The sequence below is a fragment of the Elephantulus edwardii genome, unplaced genomic scaffold (assembly GCF_000299155.1).
Source record: "Elephantulus edwardii isolate Elephantulus edwardi_28Jun2011 unplaced genomic scaffold, EleEdw1.0 scaffold00197, whole genome shotgun sequence".
Taxonomy (NCBI): Eukaryota; Metazoa; Chordata; class Mammalia; order Macroscelidea; family Macroscelididae; genus Elephantulus; species Elephantulus edwardii.
Genome location: NW_006399947.1, coordinates 4,688,477 through 4,710,837, shown reverse-complemented (window position 1 = coordinate 4,710,837; position 22,361 = coordinate 4,688,477). Strand labels below are relative to the sequence as shown.

Here is a 22,361-nt window from a genome sequence, read left to right as displayed (position 1 = left end):
GTAAGAGAAAAGTAGAAATGCCTTACAGAGTTTCCAAGGCTGCAAATCTACACAAAACAGTCACATCTTTCTCTGCTAGAACAGCTGATGGGTTCTTCCAACTGCCTACCTTTTAATTACTAAGACAGTTTTTACTATTATACTACCAAAACTCCTTTCATTACAGTTTTTGTGTGTAAAATATTCCTATTGTGTGTAAGAGCGAAAAAAGAAAGCTTGCAATTTTTATTTTCTATAGATTTAGATTCTGACTCCTGAAATTCTCAACTCAAACCGATTTTTGGTGCTTGTGTGAGTGTTCCAGCTTGCGTCTCTGTGTCTTTGAATGTATTCTTAGGAGCAGAGGAGAACATTACACGCTAGATCTTCATGGTGTTCATATTCCTTTGCTTATAGCACTGTTTTACCTGTCCACAAGCTCCCTTTGTCGCTAAACACACATAGCCCTGGCTTCTATTCCGTCTTCTATCCTAGAGCAGCAGTAGGAGTTTCCCCTCACACAGTCCTCCAACTCCACACTAGACTTGGAATCTATTCCCCAAAGCTGCCACAGAATGACCCTCTGACTAAGCTGGGGTAGGGGGAGTTGTCAGGTAAGTGGGTCAATAGTGCAGTCTGGTTGAGCACCCTGAGGAGTACAGGGTGTAGAGATAGCAGAAAAACCACAAGCTGAGCTATGACTGCCGCCCGCTGCCAACCTTCCTGGGGACGCCCCTTCCCTCCTTAGACACCGACCCAGGCGAGCTTGGTGTGGTCCCCACGCCTGCTCTTCCAGAAGCCTCTGTGGGCTCCGCAGAAGCTGAAACTCCACTGCAGAGAAGGACTAGGAGGCAACAGGCAAGGTCGGGAGTCTAGGCTATTGAGTTCAGTGGTTAGGGACGCAGGTTTTAGAACCAATCTAGGTTCCACCTCTGGCCACCTAGGTGACCTTGGGCAAGTTCCTCAGCTTCACTTAGCGAAGGTTTTGTGGTTTTTTAAAATTCTGTACAATGAAGTAAATGAAGGAAGGAATAATTATAACCTAGAGATTTATTACTGTAGCGTTTATGGCACATAGTAGGTGCTTAGTCATGGGAACAACAATTTGTAGTGGTAGTCAGAGACCAAGCATTCAGGTCCTAACTATAATTGGGATGTGGATTTCCAGATACTCACCAGAGCCAAAAGAGAAGCACCTGTCCTACCCCTATGCCCACAAGAGAACTCGGGAGTTCTGGGACCCCTATACGACCCCTCCAGAGGGCCCAGTGTCCCCAGTCTTTTGGCATCTCCCAGACACATCCTTTCCCTTTGAGCGGAGGATTTTTTTTTAACTGTCTCCCTCCTCCCTCCTCCCAAGCTCGCAGCCTCTGGGTCCCAGTGGCCGCAGCGAGCCAGGGCAAGCCTTGGGCGGGCGCGAAGAGACAGCCCCGCGAGTCCCATCGGGCCAGGGAAGCAACTGGGAGAAAGAGGCTGCGGCCGAACTCCTTGCCTGTGCCCCCGGGTGGTCGGGGCCGCTTCCTCATTTTGCTTGCCTTCCAGGGATCTCTCAGGGCTTTTCGGGGCTTTTCGCATCCGGAGTTGCAGCTCTAGAATAGCCAGGTTTCCCTCCTCCCCCAGTCCTCCCTGGCCCGCCAAGGAGCAGTCTGGGGGCTCCAGCGCCCCTTCTCTGCGGGAGTGGGCGGCGAGCGCGGGCGCGAGGTAAGGAGAGGCTGGGCGTGCACGCGGGTGGGGACGGTGCCCGCACGTGTGTGCGCGCGCACGAGGGCTGGAGCCGCTGAGGGGGCGTGGGGGGGGTGTAGGGCAGGTCCCTGGTCGCCACCTGCCCGTTCTGACCGCGTCCCCGCCAACGCCCTCGCGCCCCCGGCACCCGGGCACCCGCGCTATGGTGCTTGTCACTTGCATCCTTCGCGCCCCCATGTCCCATCTATCCCTCATCCATCCCCCATCCTCCCCACTAATAAATTCCTGATACAGAATCAGAGTCAAACCTGGAGAGAGAGCTTTGCCTTTCTGTTCTCCTCCCCCACGCCCTCTTGCTATAAATAACCTGGACTAGCTGGTCAGGCACGTCACACGGGAAGAAACCGGGACCCCGAGGTTTTCTTCTCTGGGAATAGGGGGCAAAGGGTGAGGAGGAGGAGAAAGACACCGCTCGTGAGTAGTGAAGAAAAGCTTACTCCCTGGATCTTAGAAAAGATCTGGCATCCTTTTATTCTTTCTCATTCTGTTCTTTTCTCTCCCTTGTTCTTTCTTATCCTCAGCCCCTCCCCCTCGCCCCAAATCCTCTCAGTTGCTCAGCACTCCTCCCATTGGCTTCTATGCTCCCTCTCCCTCGGATTCCTGCTCCCCTGTCCTCCTCCTGCAACCGTGCATGGTCCGGGTTCCTATCTTGCCCCAGGCAGGGGGCAGGGTAAGCTGTTCTCTGAAGAAATAAAGTTCAGAGTCCTCTCTCTAGCCAGACCCGAGCTGGACTCCTAGGCACCCATGTTCTGCTTACACCTCACACCTACTGTCCCTCAAATTCCCAAAATAATTTTGTATATTTAAGACAATTTCACACACACACACACACACACACACACGCTATCTCTTTCTGTTTCTCTCTCTCAAAATCCACGACCTGCGAGGTGTAAAACTGCTTCTTGCAACTACTGAAACTTACCAGATGCTGTCGTTGTTTTTGTCTTAACGAAAGGACAGCAATGACAAAGATTTTACTCTAGGTGTTTCCGTGGGGTGGTTTTTCCTCTACTATTAAAATATATATGTAGTATACATAGATATGCCTTTTTTTCCCCCATTTAATTTTTTTTTTCTCCCAAGGAAATCTGCTCGGTCTCCGGCAGCCGCTGCCCCTTTGATGTTTTGGTACACCGTGCGCATGCGCTTCACATTAGCATTACTGCACTGGGCAGACTAAGTTGGATCTCCTGTCTTCAGTGAAACCCTCAATCCCATCAAAAACTAAAGGGATGTGGAGAGTCCGGAAAAAGGGTTACTTTGGGATTTGGTCCTTCCCCCTAATAATCGCCGTTGTGTGTGCTCAGAGGTAAGTGTGCCCAGCCTTTCTCGTTTTCCTTTCTCACTTTGAAAGATTCTGTCTGCATACCTCTGTGAACAGGGATCTGTAGTCAGGATCAGATGCTGAAGATGCTGTGCCGGTTGCCTTATTCATGCTTGTTTATTATCATTTCTTTCTTTAGTGTCAATGATCCTAGTAATATGTCGCTGGTTAAAGAGACGGTGGATAGACTCCTGAAAGGCTATGACATTCGTCTGAGGCCAGATTTTGGAGGTAATCGGGTTGCCTTGAAAATAAGATACAGTCCAGCTGTAGCAAAGCTGTCTTGTGAGCTCTGCTCACACTGTCTCTACCCTTTCTCTCATTGTGGGTGCTTGTGCTGTGCTGAATGTGTCTCTGGATTCTCATATTGAGAAGCTGAGCTAAACTTAAGACGTTTTGTTGTTGTCCAGCACTTAGGTGATCTTTGAATTAGACCTAGTTAGCATGCTTATACATGTGATGACTGCTGCCCTTAGCCTTCTGTAAAACCTTTGCTTCCTTGGAACACAAACCTCTTAACTTTCCTTCATGATCTGCCCAGAAATCCTAGCTTACTAAAGGCCAGCATGAACGTTTTTGAGAATGAGATGTGCAGGCATTTGACTGAGAGAGGTAGCATTAACCCCCCTGTGTCTGCCTACTATGGAAGAGTTCTGGCTGTGGATTAAAGTGACTTGTATCAGGATATTATCTAGCCCTCCTCAATACCTCCTAATGTCCAGAAGGCTGAGGGGGCTGGGAGGAGGAGGGGTCAGAGATCTTTTTTGTACTCTCATTATATCAGTATAATAACTCAGGTTTGCTCCAAAGTCTTATGAGGCTCAAAAAATTACGATAAATAGGGGCAGAGAAATAGGGGCATGGAAAATAAGGAGGGGAATTTCAATACAACATTTATAGGATTCCTGGGCTTAAGCGATTCCCACTGGAATTTGGGAGTTTTGTGAGTTTGCATGTTGAGACATTCGCATGTGCACACAGCGCTGCTCTCCCTTGCCCACTGGGACACACGTGTGAATGTTGAACAGAGCACTTCCTAGAGCAAGGTCTACCACCCTTCTTTCATTTAGGAACATAAGGAAACCTAGAGTGAAAGGTGGGAGGAAGGGCAGGGGTGGGCAGTGTAGAGGGTTTTAAGCAGAGTGTCTCATGCTGTCTGGGGGAACAACTCTTGCTAAGAGTAAATGAAGTTCTGAGAAATCACGTGGCTGGCAATCTTGGTCTGCAGGTCCGCCTGTGGCTGTGGGAATGAACATTGACATTGCCAGCATCGATATGGTTTCCGAAGTCAATATGGTGAGTTGTGAGGCTTGTGTCTCTGTAGACTTTCCTTTGGGGACAGGGAAATGGAGAAAGCCAGCCGATGGAGGCCAGTGTGTGTGAGTACCTGTGTGGCTGGGGTTAGGGAGAAAGGTTTTAGATAGGTACTCATAGTGTCAGAGGTTAGTCTGTTCTTTCCCACTGACAAAAATTTCTCCAGCTTGATTCTACTACTTGGGTTTGTATAGAGTGAGTAAAGCACATATTTATGTGTAACACACATACACACACACACACACATAAGAAACTCACTTGCAGAAGCTACATTTGTTAGGGTTAAGTGAGAAACCTTGCTTATTAATGACTTTCTAGAGTTGGAAAGAGAAGGAATGGGTGTTTTGAGTAGACATTTAAAAAAAATAGAAACTACAGACTACCCTACGAACCACACAATGGCTGAATATGACCTCAGAGATACTAGTGTTCACTTGTTGGTTTTAGAGCTCATTTCTTCATGGAAATTGGGAACTTCCCCATCCCCCATACTCATTGTCCCCACTTTCCTTAACCTCTTCTTCAAAAGAAAATAAACATTGGCCACCTTATTTTCAAAAAGGAGATTCGGATCTATTTGTTATTGGCAGTGTTATTCACCACATATCCTAAGTTTGTACAACTTATATACAGTCATTAATAACTATTTCCTTGGACTTCAGGCAAATGCTAAGAGAAAAACCCTTGGTGTTCCCTATCAGGAAACACTTGTGGGGGGTTTGCTTCATCCAGGAGCTCCCCCTGCTGTTCATGTTGGAGCATTACAGACATATAACACAAATGACACGTGCCCCAGATACTAGGGACATTTCCCCGTGACCTTTCTTGTGTCTTTTTAAGTTTAGAAAATATCTTCTATAAAGACCACAGTTGAATGTAATATTCCAGTATTGCTCTGATTCCTGAGAGCGCACTATGGAGGATTATGTTACGGCATAGTTCTGTCTCAAATTGGGTGGACGGACTATTTATGAATTGTTGTTTAAGCTTTTATGCACTACACTTCTATGCCATCAATCAGGATTTGAAAAGTAGGACACTTACTTAATTAATTCCAGAGATCCAAAATACTACTAAGAATTGGGCATACTGTCAACATTTCATAAATTTCTGTACTACAACATGCAAAGAGGAAGCTCAAATAAGCAGAATTGCCCATTTACACTGTCCAAACATAGTGATTGCCCACATACACGTTCCCAATATAAGTGATTGCTCATATAGACTGTCCAAACATAAGTGATAACAGGATTCTGAAATGGCTCATAATTACTGAAGGGAACATGAAACCATTTCAGTCATTTTAATGATATGTGCACTTTGTATCCAAGTTATTGAGAACTTTAGTTCTCATGTAAGATAAAAATGCAGATTAAAGACATTGCTTCAGAAACAGATATCACTCACATTATGAAAATAATTGTGGCAGAGAATGCTTTTTGGGGGGAGGGGACAAATAAAGATATTTAAAAATTTACTTTTATGGTACTTTAGAGATTTTCATCTGTTTAAGTTTTGGGTATTACCACAAAAACAAACAAAAAAAATTCTGTCGTGGATGCCTCCTCAGACCCAGGTACTTGAAGTGAAACTGTATTTTTAAAAAGAACCATAGAAATGAGGTGTGTACTACACATGATTGAATCAGAGTTCTTTCCTTTGTGTTTTGATTTATTCTTGCTCTTTACCTCTAACAAGATATTTTCCTACCTCTCTCTTTTGATAATCATAAAAGGAGCTTTTGTGCAATAATTAAGAAAAATTTAGACTCCAAAAAGACTCTGATGAGATAATTAGATTCTGCTGTCACAGATTAGCTAAAAATTTACCTGTATTATTATCTAAAAAAATTGTCTGGAATAGGAAGGGTTTCAGTTGATTTTTTTGAGTTTTTTTAATTTTAATTTTACCAGTTATTATCCTATGTACTGCATTTTGGAAGGTATTTGAGGTGGACATAATGCCAAGTCCTGCTAGGCAAAATATAGATTCAGCCAAGATGAGGTGTCATTTTTTAAATCTATTTACTGTTGCTGAAAAATCATGAGATGTTGAAAGTGCAAAAGTAAATGTTAGGTTGTAAATGGGACAGTATTGCAGCATTCATGATTAGAAAAAGTGTTAAAGCCCCATATTTTCTTTTTTGAATGCTAAAACACCTGGACTTGCCCATATTTTGACTTTTGCAGAAACTAAGATTGTCTTTTCAGCTACCTATCTTAATAATTAACCCTTCAAAGAACATTTGTGTGATGTACATTATTATTTTAAAAATATGCTTATGTGATTTGAAGCAACAGTAGAAATGTCATTTTAATTAAGTAATGTCTGAACAAGTGGGATTTTTCTTTATTTACTCCTGTACATAGATCTAGAAAAACTAAAATTTTTATTATATTTGGTTCTGAAAGAATGGCTGATTCCATATTTAAGTGAAATTTCAAAATTCATTTACGCAGAATGTGTAATTCATTATCCTTTGTGAACTGTACTCTCTTCCCTTATATTATAGCGAATCTTTGAAGAATGATAGACATCAGACTAAGTTGACAGTTGCCTCATTGGTATTGAAAGGGAAAAGTCCCATATCAATGTGACGCTCTGGTAATTGCAATGATGGAGACACTCGGAATTGAATTAAGGGTTGATGCTAATTTTGCTTCTTTTGCTTATTCATCTTGAGGGAATGTAAGCCAAACTGAGTCCAATCTCCTCACCTTTTAAAAGAGAAGTTGTTAACTGCCCTCTTGTCAGCCTCTGAGTCACAGTGACTTTACCCACAGTAGATAAAAATGCCTGTTCCTCTGCCATGCTCCTGGTCCTTTTGGATGGATCATTGTGATTTACAGGGTTTCATTACAGATTTTCAAAAATAGGTTGCTAGGCCTTTCTCCTAATTCATTAGTTTGGAACTCTGCTAAGATCTATTCAGCCTCATAGCAGAATACAAGCCTGTGCTGGCATCAGGATGGTAACTGTGTAGTAACTGTCAGTCCATAAAGTGTATGTGAAAATGCCTCTGTTCTGTGAGCACAACTCAATGTAGAAATATAAACAACAGACCAGTACTCAAGATAGGTAATTTACCTTACCAGCCTTCAGTTTCCTTATGCTTGGAGTGGGAGAGGCATGGTAAGGTACTTTCTATTTCACTGTTTTATGTGGCCTATTATCTAGTTTCTTTTTTTTATGTATGTGGCTCTGATGCATATAAAGACCCCAGGAAACATGACAGTGCATCATAAATGTGAGGAGAATATAGACATTCACAACAAAGTGCAGTTTGTGGGCTCTTCCTGAGGAATGTGGGGTGACACTAGTTGGGGTAGGAACATGCAGTTTAGGTGTTTGTTAGCCCAGTGGAAGGAACAACATTAGAAAAGTGTGATGATCTTGATTAGAATACTCCTGAGTAGAACTCTTGGCATTGGGATGGAATATTTTTAGATGTCTTTATTACATTGGCAGGAATCTTTTTGTTAAGATTCTTTGATGAAAAGTACATTTTAAGATCCAAACTTGGCTCTGAGGATTATGGCTTGAAATAGCATTTGCTTCATTTAAAGCAGATTCTTCTCCATCTTGAAAAAACCCTTTTGCCAACCAAAAAGTGAAGCACTATTTCACTTTTGAGGAAACGGTTCTAGTAAACATATATACAAATTACCATTTTTATGGAATGGCAAAAGCAGTAAAGTACTGCTTTCCCCCTCTTTCTTTAACAGATGTTTTCTTGCGTCATCAGCTGCACAGTTGAAAACCCAACAATTACTTACTTGCTACTATAAGCTATTTGGAGCCATAGTATTGCAGTGGTTAAATGATTCAGTGTTCTGGACATTTTCTTTTAGACCTAAGGGTCACAATAATGGATAAGATAGACCTGTCTCCTGGCCTCAAGAAATTGAATATCTAGGTGTTCACTACTTAGGAGACCTGGTGGTGTAATGCTAAAGTGATTGGCTGTTAACCAAAATGTTAGCCATTCAGATTCGTCAGCTGCTCTGCAGGAAAGTGATGTAGCACTGTGTGTCCACAAAAATGTACAGATTTGGAAACCCTGTGGCGAAGTCTGCTCTGTCCTACAAGGTTGCTCTGAGTCAGACTCAGCTTGATGGCAGTGAGTTTTTGGCTTTGTATTTTGCTGCATTTGTTTTTGTTGTTGTTGTTTGCCGTCGAGTCGAGCATGACTCATAGCAACCTGAAACCTTTCTATAACTGCCGTCATTTCTCAAAGTTCACAGAGTTTCCAGAGGCATGTTCTTTAGGAAGTGGATGCCTTTCCTGCTTCCTTTGCTGCGTTTAAACGTGGTTTAATTTCATTTCTACTCTAGAACCTATGCAAGTATCCCTAAAATCCTTTCTGACTGTCCTTTGAGAGCCTTTGTAATTTGTTAATTTCACATTATTATTATTGTTCTGGTTGCTATTGTTATTGCCTACTCTTGTTCCCTGTGACTGGTAGTTTGTAACTGCTTTTAAGTCAAGTCCTTTACTCATGATGTCCCATGCATAACAGGATCGACCCGCTAGGATCCTTAGAGTTTTCACTGACGGATTTGTCAGTGTAGCATGCATCTCTGTTCACCCTCATTTCATGTTTAGTTGATTTCATGGTTTTTTATATGTTAGACATATTCTCTCTCTCTCACACACACAAACATACACTCACTCACAAATATTGTTACAACCATGTTGTTGTTGTTGATTGCCTTCTAGTCAAGCATGACTTAACAAAAGACTTGAAGTCCCTCTACAACTATCAACATTTACCAAAGTTCATAGTGTTTCCAGAGGCATGTTATTTAGGAAGTGGATGCCATCATAGTGTTAAGTTACATGCATTCAAGACCTATGATATTTCATCTCATGTGATTTCTTTGTTCAGTAACTGATTAGATGTTAGTTGTGAGTTCTTACTTAAAAGTATGATGACAGTACTTGGGGTGGACGCATATGACTCAAGAAACTGTTACTTCAATGGAAGGAACAATATTAGAAGAATGTGATATGAACTTGATTAGGATACTCCTAAGCATAACTCTTGGCTTTGCGATGAAATGTTTTTAGGTGTCTTTAGCTATTTTATCCAATTAGCAAGCTGGTGTGTCTTCTCCTTTTTCTGTACTTTACCTTCTTCCTCTATCATTTCTTTACATGGTGTCAAGTACTAGAACCTTAGTTCTTAATTTAAGATGTTCACCAGTTAAGACTAAAAAATTATACCAAAAACTAGTCATAACATAGGGTCATTAATCATTTGAAGGAGGAAATGCACAGAACATACTGTGAAATATGACAAAAAAACCCAGAACGGGCATTCGGAGTCAATGGATAGATGTTCTAAGGAGAAAGAGTAGTATATAGTAACATTAGAAACATACACAGACACACACACAGACACACACACAAATGGTGGTAGTTATTTACAAGTAGCTTAAAAGAGGTAGAATTGAGAATAGCAATGAGGTGACAGATATTGGTATTCAAACCATAGGCAGTGACCAAAAGTGAATATTACTTTACGTTATTGTACAGGATCTTACTTTTATTAGAAAAAAATAATCAATGCTTATAGGCTAGTCTTCACATTTCAGGAGATAGTTCTGTAGTATAGATATCTTGCAATAAAGACCTGGACTTGTGAGATAACACCTGTTTACACCTATTGCAAAATCAAGGCAAGGACTGAGGAACTAAGACAAATTGTAAAGAAGATAGAAGTTCACAAGAAGAATAGAAGAAGCTTGGTAACCTCCAAGTTCTCTATGAGTCTTTTATGTTATACAGGAAATATAGGTAGACAGTAAGGAAGAGAGAGTGTGGACATAAAGTGAGTTCAGTTTTGGACATATAACTTTTCTGTATCTATCTCTAAGTGGAGATAACCAGTAGGTGACTAGAAACTACGTAAGTGATAAGTGAGAAATCATCACTTGAGAAACAGACTTTGATGCTACTATCATATAAATGATATTTAAAATTTATGGATGAATAAAATGAAAAAAGAGAAAGGAGAAGTTTAAAATTGGATATCTCATGAGCATTATAATTGAAATGGCAGAAAACAGAGGAGGAAAACAATAAAATTATTATGGACAGCAAAGTTATGAGACCATGGTATAATAAATATCTTAGAAGACAAAGACTCACTGAGAGGGGTTATAAAATGTTGAAGTGCAACAATGAATGAGTGAAAATCTAACTTCTCTGTAAAGGTTTGTTAAAATTACAATTAAAATAAAATGTCATTAAAAAATAGAAGTGGTAAGTGATGTCAATGTCATTAAAGTCAACTGAAATAAGTTCTAAGTAGGAATTCATTTGTACAATGTAGTAGGTAGTTTGGTGGTTGAAGATCATATTTTTTTAATAAAATGTTTATTTTATACTACTTTACTTAAAAAGTTCGTATACATTGTTTTTCACACCAAATCCTTCCCATTTCATTCACCTTCACCCATAAAATTGGGTGACCCCATGATTAACCCACCCTCCCCATTTCTCACCCATTGTCACCCCTATGTTCTCCTACCCATGGATCCTCATACACGTTCTATAATGATTGTCTTACACAGTATTTGACCTTATAGGACTAAGTGAGTTCATTTAGTATAATGCTCTCTACTCCCTCCCAAGTTAGGGGGTAATGTACAAAATCATTGTTCCTGCATAATGCATAGTATCCCATCTTAAGAATATATGATAATTTCTGGATCCATTTGATTGTGGTTGAATATTTGGGCTATTTCCATGTTCTTGTGTTGGTGAATAACACTACTATAAACATTGATGTACAAGTCTCAGTTTGTGTGTCAACTCTCATTTTCTTGAGGTTTATTCCAGGCAGTGGAATAGCTAGGTCATATGGAATTTCTGTGTTCAGCTTTCTGAGGAGATGTCAAACTGCCTTCCAGAGTGGTTGTACCATTTTACAGTCCCACTAACAGTGTATGAGAGCTCCTATCTCACCACATTCTCTCCATCATGTATTACTTGCTGCCCTGTTAAACTTTGCCACTGATCCTGGGGTGACATAGTATCTCTTTGTAGTTTCGATTTGCATTTCTCTATTGCCAGTGATTTTGAGCATTTATTCATGTGTCCGTTGGCCATCCAAATATCTTCCTCTGTGAAAATCATTTCCATGTCTTTCCCCCATTTTGTAATTGGGTTATCATTCTTTTTTTTTGTGGAGGCCCTGGAGTATTCTGTAAACTTTCATTATGAGACTCTTATCTGAAATGATATTGCCAGAAGTTTGTTCCCAGTTGGTAGATTTTCTTTTCACTCTGTTGAAAAATGTTTTTGATGCACACAGGGATTCAACCTTTAGAAGGTCTCAGTCATCAATTGCTATCCTCTCCAGATTGTGCATTTCTGGCTTTATTTGGAAGACTACATCTTTTTAAAATATGAAATCTGGGTAAAACAGGCAGAAAGGAATACCTAAGAGAATTCATACAGATGGGTTATGACTTCAGTGAACTCTGTTGGCTAGGAATGAAACCTACATCTTCTGAAAAGTGAAAATTTTGCAGCTGGACCACTCCTGCCTTCCTTCAGAACTTAGAAGAGAATAAAATTGGCTGCTGTGTAGATAAGGAGAGCGAAGTGACTAGAAATTCTTACAAGAAGATACAAGAGCCAAGTGAAGAACTTCAGTGACTGAGTTTTTCTTGTTAGGTGCTTTGTACTCTATTTTGACTCATAACAACCCATATGTCAGAGCAAATTTTCCCATAGAGTTTCTTATTTGTAATCTTTCTGGAAGCAGACTGTCAGGGTTTTTTCCCCATGCACCTGTTGAATGAGTTAAGACTACCATCATTTCACTTAGCCATTGATATCTCCAGAGCTCATGTTGTTATTGTTATGTGCCATCAAGTCAATTGTAACTCATAGTGACAGCTCTGAACCCTGTTCTATCCTAAAATATTTTTATTGTTTTTGACGCACCTGCTCCAATTATTCTAGTCACTGAATCAATCCATCTCATCCAGGGTCATCCTCTCTTGTGCCATTCGTCCACCCTTCCAAGCATGTCTTTCTCCAAAGAGTGTTTCCTCCTTGCAACAAGACTGAAGTATGTTAGATGGAGCTTCAAAATCCTTCCCTCCAATGAGCAGCCTGGTTTTCCTCTTTACAGAACAGAGCCGTTTGTTCTTTTAGAAGTCCATGGTTTAATATTCTTCTCCAGCATAACAACTCAAAGGCATCAATTCTTCTTCTATCATCCTTAGTTATTGTCCAGCTCTGTGATAGAGTAAGTAATTGTGAAGACCATGGCTTGGATCAGGTGCACCTTAATCTCTAGACTGACATCATTACTCTTCAGTACTCTAGAGCTTTCTTACAACAGATTTTCCCCAGTGCAATTTATTTTTTTATTTTCTGGCTGCTGGTGCCAAGACTGTTGATTGTGGATTCAAGCAAACTCAAGTTGTTGTCAGTCTCAATCCCTTATCCATCTGTCATGATACTGCCAGTTGACCCAATGATGAGAATCTTTGTTTTCTTGATGTTGAGCTTCAATCCATATTGAAGGCTGAAGTACTTGACCTTCTGCAAAAAAAGCCCCAGGTCCTTCTCAGTTTCAGCAAGCAAAGTTATGTCATCTGCATAACACAGGATACTGATGACACTTCCTCCCATCCTGGTACCACATTCCTCCTCTTAAAGTGAAGCCTCTTGAATGATCTATTCCACATATAGGTTGAAAAGGTATGGAGCTAGGATGCATTCCTGGAGTACACCTTTATGATCTTGTAGGAAACCTTGCAACGTTTTCTTCCTCTGTTCTTACCAGTGCCTCTTGATCCAAGTATAGGTTTCACATGAGCACAGTCAAGTGCTCTGGGATTCCCATTCTTCTCAAGGTTAGCCACAATTTGTTATGATCCACACAGTTAAATGCCTTTGCATAGTCAGTGAAACACAAATAGCCATTCTTCTGGTTACTCCCTGCTTTCAACTAAAATCCATCTAACATTGGATTTAATGTCCCTAGTACCACAGCCTCTTCTAAACAGAGCCTGCACATCTGACGGTTTTCTTTTGATGTACTATTCCTGTTCTCTCCATTTGTTTTTGAATAATTTTCAGCATGATCTTGCTTGTGTGTGATTTTAATGATACTGTTAACTTATTTCCACCTTTATTTTTGGAGTGGAAGTAAATGTGGATTTCTATCAGTGCTCATGTTGTTGTTGTTATGTACCATTGAGTCGCCTGTGACTCATATTGTTATTATGTGCCGTCGAGTCCCTTGTGACTCATAGCAACCCTGTGTACAACAGCCCTAAACTCTGCTCTGTCCTGTTCCAATTGCACTGTCTCTGACACACCCATTCCAATTACCCCGGTTACTGAATCAATCAACCTCATAGAGGGCCTTTCCCTCCTGTGCTGTCCCTTCACTCTCTCAAGCATGATGTTCCTCTCCTTACAACATGTCCAAAGTATGTTAGACAAAGTCTCAGAATCCTTGCCTCCAACGAGCATCCCGGTTTAACCCTTTCAAAGATGAATCTGTTTGTTTTCCTAGCAGTCTATGGTACCCTCAATACTCTTCTACAGCACCACAGCTCAAAGGCATCAATTTTCCGTCTATCCTCCCTATTCATTGTCCAACTCTCTGTTGCGTAACAAGTGATTGCAAAGACCATGGCTTGTATCAGACTCACCTTAGTCTCCAGAGAGACATCATTGCTCTTCAGTACTTTGGAGAGGTCTCTAACAGCAGACTTTCCCATGGCAGTATGTCTTTATAATTTCCTGGCTACTGGTGCCAAGAGTGTTGACTGGAGTCAAGCAAACTAAAGCTGTGAACAATCTCAATCTCTTCACCATCCATCCTGATGCTGCCAATTGGTCCAGTGGTGAGAATCTTTGTCTTCTTGACATTGCGACTCAATCCATATTGGAGGCTGCAGTCCTTGACCCTCTGCAGCAAGCGTTTCAGGTCCTCCTCAGTTTCAGCAAGCAGGGTTGTGTCATCTTCATATCACAGATTGTTGATAGATTTTCCATCAATCTTGACCCCACATTTCTCCCATATTCAGACTTAATACTTAGCAAATAAGGCTTGAAAGCTTTTCTACCCAATCAGAAAGCGTTTCTCCTTTTTCCCTGTTTTCTGCTTCTTCCCTTTTTTTCTTCTATCCTTCTCTGCTTGGTACTTACCATTTTTCATTGCTAACATGGCACCAGAATAGTTAAATTATAATATTTACTATTTATATGGAGTTCTGAACTTATGCAGGCAACATATTAATGATGCACGTTACTTCATCCATTGCTCTAAGAAATAAATTAGATAGTTATTAACAGATTATTTACAGATGAAGGCTTGAGATTCTGAGAACTTAATTGATTGTTCAAACTACTGTCCTTGATTTTGTTCTCACTTAGTTGCCCTGTAGGAAAGAGGAAAACGGCCCATGAGGTTTCCAAGTCTGAAATCTCTACAAAAGACTCTCTTATCTTTCTCCCATGGAGAAGTTGATGAGTTCCAACCTTCAAACTTAGCCACTGTACAACCAGCTTCAAGGACATACCGCTAGCAAAGGCATATTCCTCAAATATATGCATCTGGTAGTAACTTTTAAAAATGTAATAAACTCTAATTTTAAATTCTTTATTGTATTCATTCCATCCTTACTGTTCCTGTTACTGAAAGGTTTGTTAGTTTAGTTTTATTTTGGTTTTTGGTTAATTAATGAGATAAAGTAATGTATTATGTGATGTTACTGTTCATCACCTTAAAAGAGAAATGCTAATTGTATTTGTGAAATTTTATTCATTTTGTATTAAATATTTTTGTTTCATTTATTGAGGGACATAGAAAGGTTGGCGTATGATTTTGAAGGATGATGTTGCTGTTGTCATAGTTCCTATCCCTGGGAAAAGTTGCCATTTGTTCTATCTACTCCAGTAGAATCTGTCGGGTCACCAATACAGCCAATATTTTATAACAAATGATTGGATGTGCCTGTATAGAAAACTGCAAATTGTCCTATTGGTTTTGGGCTGTAAATTATACCTTTGCTTGCTTTCTTCTTTTAAAAAAATCAGACAAATTTTGAATTGAACTTTTATCTATTAATAATTAATTGTATTTTCAGATAAATTGCTGATCTTATGTCTTTTAATGGGAATTTCAGGTGTTTATTTGTTTTCTTTTATCATCCGTCCTTCTCTTACCCTCCATGATATACATGAGGTTTCTATTAAAGATAGTATCTCTACAAGACATATTCTTCTGTTTTAACCAGCTAATGCCACCTGGTGAACTCTGGCGGCTTAGTGGTAAGGAATTGTACTGGCAGTTCATAAGTGGGTGATTGGAATCCACCATCTGCTCTACAGGGGGAATAGGGAAATGGACAGTTTCCTCCCTTGTGATTTACTGCCTCCAAAACCCCCTAAAAGATCAACTGGGAGTCAGTCCTTAGTCGAAGGTACTTAACACCAACAACACCAACAACAATGCCACTTGGCAAAACCAATTTATAAATATATTTCTCTGAGTTATTGTTAGAAGCAGAAATGACTGCCTGTTTCTTATGTACCCTTAACCATGCTCTTACCTAACTGGGTGGCAGGAAATAAAGATCCCACAATGGGTTCACCTGCAGAAGAAAGCAGGCAAAAAGTGCGTTTCAAATTTCCTTTTTTATTGTTGCATTTTATAGTTGTGTGTTTTAGCAACTCTCCCCTTAAAAATGTTCACATTCTCATAGAAATTTCTACCAGAACATAAATCAGTAAAAGTAATTTTCTTAATGAATAAGTGGTTACATTTGAAGAATGCTGACTTGCTTGGTGATTATTCCATAGCAACATTTCCTCTCCATATATTGCCCTTTTTTGCATCAGATGATTCTTCATTTTATGGTCTGCCTTGTGTATTTTAAATCTCTTAACAGCATTCTGACCTCTAATTAAAAAAACTCAGGGGCACTCCCTCAGCAGTAAAAGTGAAAAAAAAAAAATAAAAGGCTCCTGAAATGGTCAGATGTGCCTGGTATGGCAGAGATGTCTGTGGATGAGAACCACTAGTGTAATGAATAATGGTGTGTTTTGTTTCCAAGCCAATTAGAGAAAAGGAGATTTTTCCCATTGAGAGATAATCTCTGTGCTTTATTATAATTTTTGTCTATGTTTAATGTTATGTTGTAACAAATTTATTTTGAAAATTATTACATTTCAGAGCTAAATATTACCTGTATCACCGTGATTTATCTGTGCTTTAATTTGCCTGTGTTACCTTTTGATTGTTTCCTGTTTGCTTACTCATATTTTCAATGTTGCAGTTGGCTATTTTTTAGATAGACTGCTATCGCCTATAGTTATACCTTTACCATGAACACTTTATTTTTGCATTTCTGTGCTTTGGGAGATATACATCACTTCTCTCAGTGATGAAAACTGCTAGGAATTTTTTCCTGCCTTCCTTTTCCATAACTTACTAACATATACATTTAAGAATATCAACACATTGTCTTTTCCATTTTTTAAAAGGAGTTATTTGAGTAGATTTCATGGATTATCCATTTTAGCTGTCAATTTCTTTGAAAATAAAAGTTTCTCATTCATAGTCAAAACTGACTCATAGCTGGCCTTCCAGCAGATTATTAAGGCAATAAATCACACAGGAAAGGAATGCCTGTTCTTCTCTAGTGGAGTCACTGGTGGATTTGAACCACCTGAGAGGCACTGCATTTGAGCTAGCAACACAGTTCTCTATGGACTTCACTACCAGAACTCTCTTAAAGACTAACTTTATTCACTTCCCTGTGTGCTCTATAAACCATGTGAAAACCTATGCAAAGTACATAACCAAATTTTTAATATTTTTGTATTAAAGTTATGTCAACATAATTATTCTTTATAGTTCCTATCCTGATAATTTTCAAGGCCTGTTTATTTTAAAAATATTATTTATGTTTTATAAGACTGAAAAAACACCCATCAGCTTACACTTGATTGCTATGAAATGAAAATAAAGACCAGACAGTTTACACAGGACCTGCAGGCAGGCCTTTGTATTTAAAAGTAGTTTGGGCCTTCAAACGTTCAGCCCATGGGCCTGGTATTGTGTTTGGGGAGAACATTGTTCTAAGTGGTACAGCCCTTTTCTGTCAGTTTGTTATACTGAGATAACTTGCGTTTGTTGTGATACTGAATGCTGTGCTAGTGGTGTGTCGATGTCATAATGGTTACCCATGGTGTACAGGCATTTGGTAGAGCTCCCAGATTGAGACAGACTTGGAAGCAGGATTTGCTACCACTTCTTAAATAACAAACCTTTGGAAACCCTAAGAACACTCGAGAAACAATGATAGTTATGTAACAGAGTTCAGTTCTTTTGTTCACAGGGTCGCCATGAGTTGTACTCGACTCATTTGAACTTAAAACAACAACACTGAAAAATGTTTTAAAACAGACTAGTTCAGAAAAGTAAGGAAGGTGGTGGTATGTATTTTAAAAGGCACAAACACTCAATTTAGATGTAGCTGCCATTTGTGCTTTTTGTTTGCAAAATGCACATTTTGTTAAGGATAAGGCTGGTTTTGTATTACCCTGTCACTATTAGTGTAGGGAAATGTAGAAATGTGTTTAGTCTATTGGCACTTGCTGATGTTTCTTTTGTTAATATTCTATTGGCATTTCTAATGCCAACACTGTTTTACTTGCTCTATAATTTGGCAGCTACAGCCAGTTTACCTGCCAAGAGGTCTTAAATTAGAAGTAATTGTTTGGCCATTTGAAGATGAACTGACTTTTTCCCTCATACAATAGCAGCAATTAAATCGATGTTTTTAAAGTAAACTTTCGTGAATCTTAGAAAAGTGCTATTTGAGTGTGCTATCCAAGAAGAGCAGAGGTTTTGAGTAGCACAAATACCTAGACATGCATATCTCCTGTCTGCATCCCTGTGCCTAGCACAGTCCTCGGTAATTAGTAAATAGTTTTATTCCTCAACAAAAATGAGTTAAATAAATGTGTTGATTGTTGCTCTTGTGATGTGCCTTCAAGTCAGAATCAACTCATAGTTCACCCCTCCAGTGGGACTTCAAAGGTTATAAATCACACCAAAGGCTATTGCTCATCATTCTTCCACCAATCAGCTGGTAGATTTGAACCATATGGGTTGGCAGAGAAGCTCCTTACCACTAGGGCACCAGAGCTACCAAAGTTTGTTGAAGGAGTAGTTAGATATAGGATTATTTTCTATTAAATTATCCAAAAGTATTTCTTGAATATAAATTTTGCAGATGGAATCCCTTTTTGGTGTATTTGCTAACAAAAAGGCTGCAAGGATCTGATCCACTTGGAGACACTGATGGCTTCATCTGAAAAATTGGTCGTTGAAATCCAGTAGAACATTATTCTACTGTAACATAATGTAATCAGCGACGAGACTGTTTTGTAAAAGGATATTAAATATTTGGTATTCAGTGAAGACAGCTATTTTATGGTCTATAATTAACTGCCTGAAGAGAAATTGGAAGGGTTGATGGAGAAAAGACATTCAGATGGTAGGGCAGGAGAAGGTTGCATCCCTCAGATGGAAGAATCAAAGTAAAATGTTGAAAAGAAATGTTTACAGTATTTTTCACAATTTACAGTGCAATAGAGTCATTTGAGTTGAGCTGACATCAAATTTCCGAAGTTATTAACAAATACCTCTTAATTAAAATGAAGATCCATTATCTTCATGTCTGAAAGTTCTCTGCATGAATCTTACACAAAGCCTATTTGAAGACTATTGCTTGAGGAACATGAGTTTTTAATGAAATGAGAAGCTACTGTTATCACTAAAATATACATTTGGTAACTGACTTGCCTGTAGTGATTATATGGGTTTTGAAACAGTAAGAATCCAACTGTTTAGGGAAGCTAAGATATGCAGAAGATTTCATGGTAGAGGGAGAAGTAGATGCTCTCCTTCATGGTAGAGCTGAATAGGAAAGATCAGTGCAGTTAGACAAATGGGAAATAAGGTGTCCAGTCTAGCTGGGAGTGCAGTGTTTTGTCGAAAGCATGATGAAAGCTAAAATACGTCATAATAGATTATAGCATTTAGAACTGTCTTACCTAATAATGCTTTATAAAATTCCTGTGAGCTAGACACTAATAATATTTCTTTTTTTCATATGTACCCATACTCATATTTTTTATCATTGATCAAGTGTGTATGTAAGGCAGAGCTTAATTATGTAAAGCCTTGAGCATTCTTTAGTAGGGACACTTGAAAATTTTTGAACCAGTGCTCTGACATAATGAGAGAATTCTAGAAGTAAATGGGAAGAGGGAAAATTCCAGTTATTAAAGGCAATCAAGAAAAAAATTGAAAATGTTTTTCAGCTTTGATTTTTTATTTTTTTTTATGAATTGCGTTTTAGGTGTAAGGTTACACAATTAACACTGATGGAAATGTTCATAATTTTGTGGGTTTTTTTTTCAAATTGGTTTGTTTACAAAGTTCATACATATTGTATTTCATACTTTTTTTTATTCATAGTGTGTGTTATATAATCATTCTCATGCATGATGTTTTATAAAATTAATCACCATTATAATTTCCGTTGTTGATTTGATTTCCATGATTCCGGTGTCCTTTCCTCTCCTAGTTTTCTCATCTTTGCTTTTGGTTATATGTTGACCGGCCTCATGTAGTTGATTGTTTAAGGGAGCATATTACTCATAGGTAAAATAATCTCTTCTATAAGTCAGTCTATTATTTGGCTGAAAGGTAACTTCCAGAAAGACCTTTTGTTCCAAATTCAAAGTGTGCTTTTGGATGCCAGTCTTAAGACTTCCTCTAGTCTCTGTCAGTTTCTGAGACTGACATTTTTAAGGAATTGGAATTTTGCTCTAAATGCTCTTCTCAGTATATATGAGACCCTTTGTGTATGTGTGTGTCTGATGAGAACTGTCAAGAGTGGTTGCTTGTTATCAATTTGTTCTTTTAGTCTCAAGTTAAAAGAGTTCATAATTCATGTACCAGCTTTGAATTATATTTCCTAAAATGTGCTTTTCAAATTTATACACCAAAAAGTAGTGGAAATGCTCCAAATAGTGTATTTAGGAAGATTCAGTAGAGTTTGTAAAGTGGAATGAGGGACAAACACCTTGCACAATATATGATACTATGACTAAATAAATAATGACTTTATCAGTTATTTAGTCTTTAGATCTCATAAATAGCAAGCAATGTTGATTTTCTGTCATATCATTCATGATAATGTGATTTACTTATTAATTTATTTAGAATAATAGCTATTTGATTAGATAATAGCTGTAGCAATATTTCACATTTACATGTAGGGAAAAAGTTATTGAAATATCTTAAATACTTCAAATAAATATTTAAGCTGACAGAGTTGTTGAGGATCTTGAGATTGTTTCTATAAAGATAGGTTGCTTTGAGCTCCATGAAGAAAGTATGTCCAACCAAAATTTTAAAAGCGGGGAAAGTAATGTTGGTCCACAGGCTTGAATGGTTATTTACAATACATATATAAATTTTAATTAAATAGCTAATTTCTAAAATTTAACTCAGTTAATTTTACTTTATATTTTAGTTCAGCTAGTGGTGGTAATTATACCTTGTTTTGACCCAGGTAGTCTGTATAAATAGGAATATTTGACTATAGATAATTGCTGTTGTTTAAGACCTTAGAGTTATATAACATTTATAAGGAAAAAAATGTATAATGCATTTTTTATGGAAATGTGTTCTGTAAAATAATTACATCTGATGTTTCTCCTTTAATAGAATATGAGAATAATAGTTTAATAAATAGTATAACTTTTCATTTGTGTTTATATATACACATACATGGGTGAATGACATACATATATAGGTGAATTACATACATATATATGTATGTATGTCTATATTTGCATAAATACATAGACATACGTGTATACACACATCTTAAAATCAAAACCAACCCCACTACTATTGAGTTGACTCAAACTCATGATTACCCTCCACTAAGATTCTGAAGTTGTGAGTCTTTAAGGGAGGAGACTATTTCATCTTTCTCCTGAGGGGTGCCTGGCAGATTTGACCTGCCAAACTTCGCAAGTTTATATATCTGCATTATTTTAGGTATAGATTTATCCTTTTTTTTGAATCAAAATAAAATAATAACTCATAATTTTAACCACATATAAATCCACCTTTATTTTTCAAATGATAACCAAATACTGTTAAGCTCTTAATCATGTTCTAGGTACCATATATCAAGATATGAATAATACTAAGTTCACATAAATGTCACATAAATTCTGAAGGTTTATTATGCTCTTTTTGCAGGTGATCAAACTATGATTTAGAATAATTCGTTTTCCTAAGATTATCACCTAATAAATAGCTGAGAATTGAACCTCAATCTACCTGACTTAATATATTTATAGTTATTTATTTCAATATGTGTTAATATTATTGTACATGTTCAAATATACTCAGAATATAAATAAGAATATTTATTAAGAAACATAAATTTTGGGATATTATGCTGTCATGACTAATCTTGGTACTGGTTAAAATTTTCCAATTTTCATGAAAAGAATTTGTGTAGAAAAAAGTAGAATAATTAAAAATACTCAGTCTGAATGCTCTTCTACTAATGGGAAAATTGGATAGTAGGGCTTATACTTAATTCAAAGGTGATTGCTGTTGTCTATTAATACGGCCACCATTTATTATTTTCTTGCAACTTCTTACTGTTTTATTATGTGGTTGTTATCTCCTATCAAGTCAGAACCAATTTACAGCTGACCCTCCATCAGACTTTCTGAGACTATAAATCACACACGAGGAAATTGCCTGCCTTTTCCCTAGTGGGTTCAACTTAATTGCTTTGGAGATGGCAGCACAACTTCTTGTGATTAGGACACCCGGGGTCCCTAAACATCATTATAGAAACACAAATATTTGAGAGTGTGCTCAGCATTCCTCTCAGAGGAGAATTTTTTTTTT

At 38.3% G+C, this 22,361-nt stretch overlaps 1 protein-coding gene across 3 annotated transcripts in view; it reads left to right on the top strand.

Annotated features, from left to right (window-relative positions):
• The first annotated feature begins 2,797 nt into the window (after positions 1 to 2,797).
• Positions 2,798 to 22,361, top strand: part of GABRB2 (gamma-aminobutyric acid (GABA) A receptor, beta 2) — a 369,112-nt gene continuing 349,548 nt past the window's right edge. For 2 of the 3 annotated variants that reach the window (XM_006897044.1, XM_006897042.1), the window contains exons 1-3: positions 2,955 to 3,031; positions 3,186 to 3,277; positions 4,275 to 4,342. In XM_006897044.1, the coding sequence (XP_006897106.1) occupies positions 2,955 to 3,031; positions 3,186 to 3,277; positions 4,275 to 4,342 (237 nt within the window). Of the gene's footprint in view, positions 3,032 to 3,185; positions 3,278 to 4,274; positions 4,343 to 22,361 lie in introns of all 3 variants that reach the window. The other variant, XM_006897043.1, reaches the window with a different exon arrangement.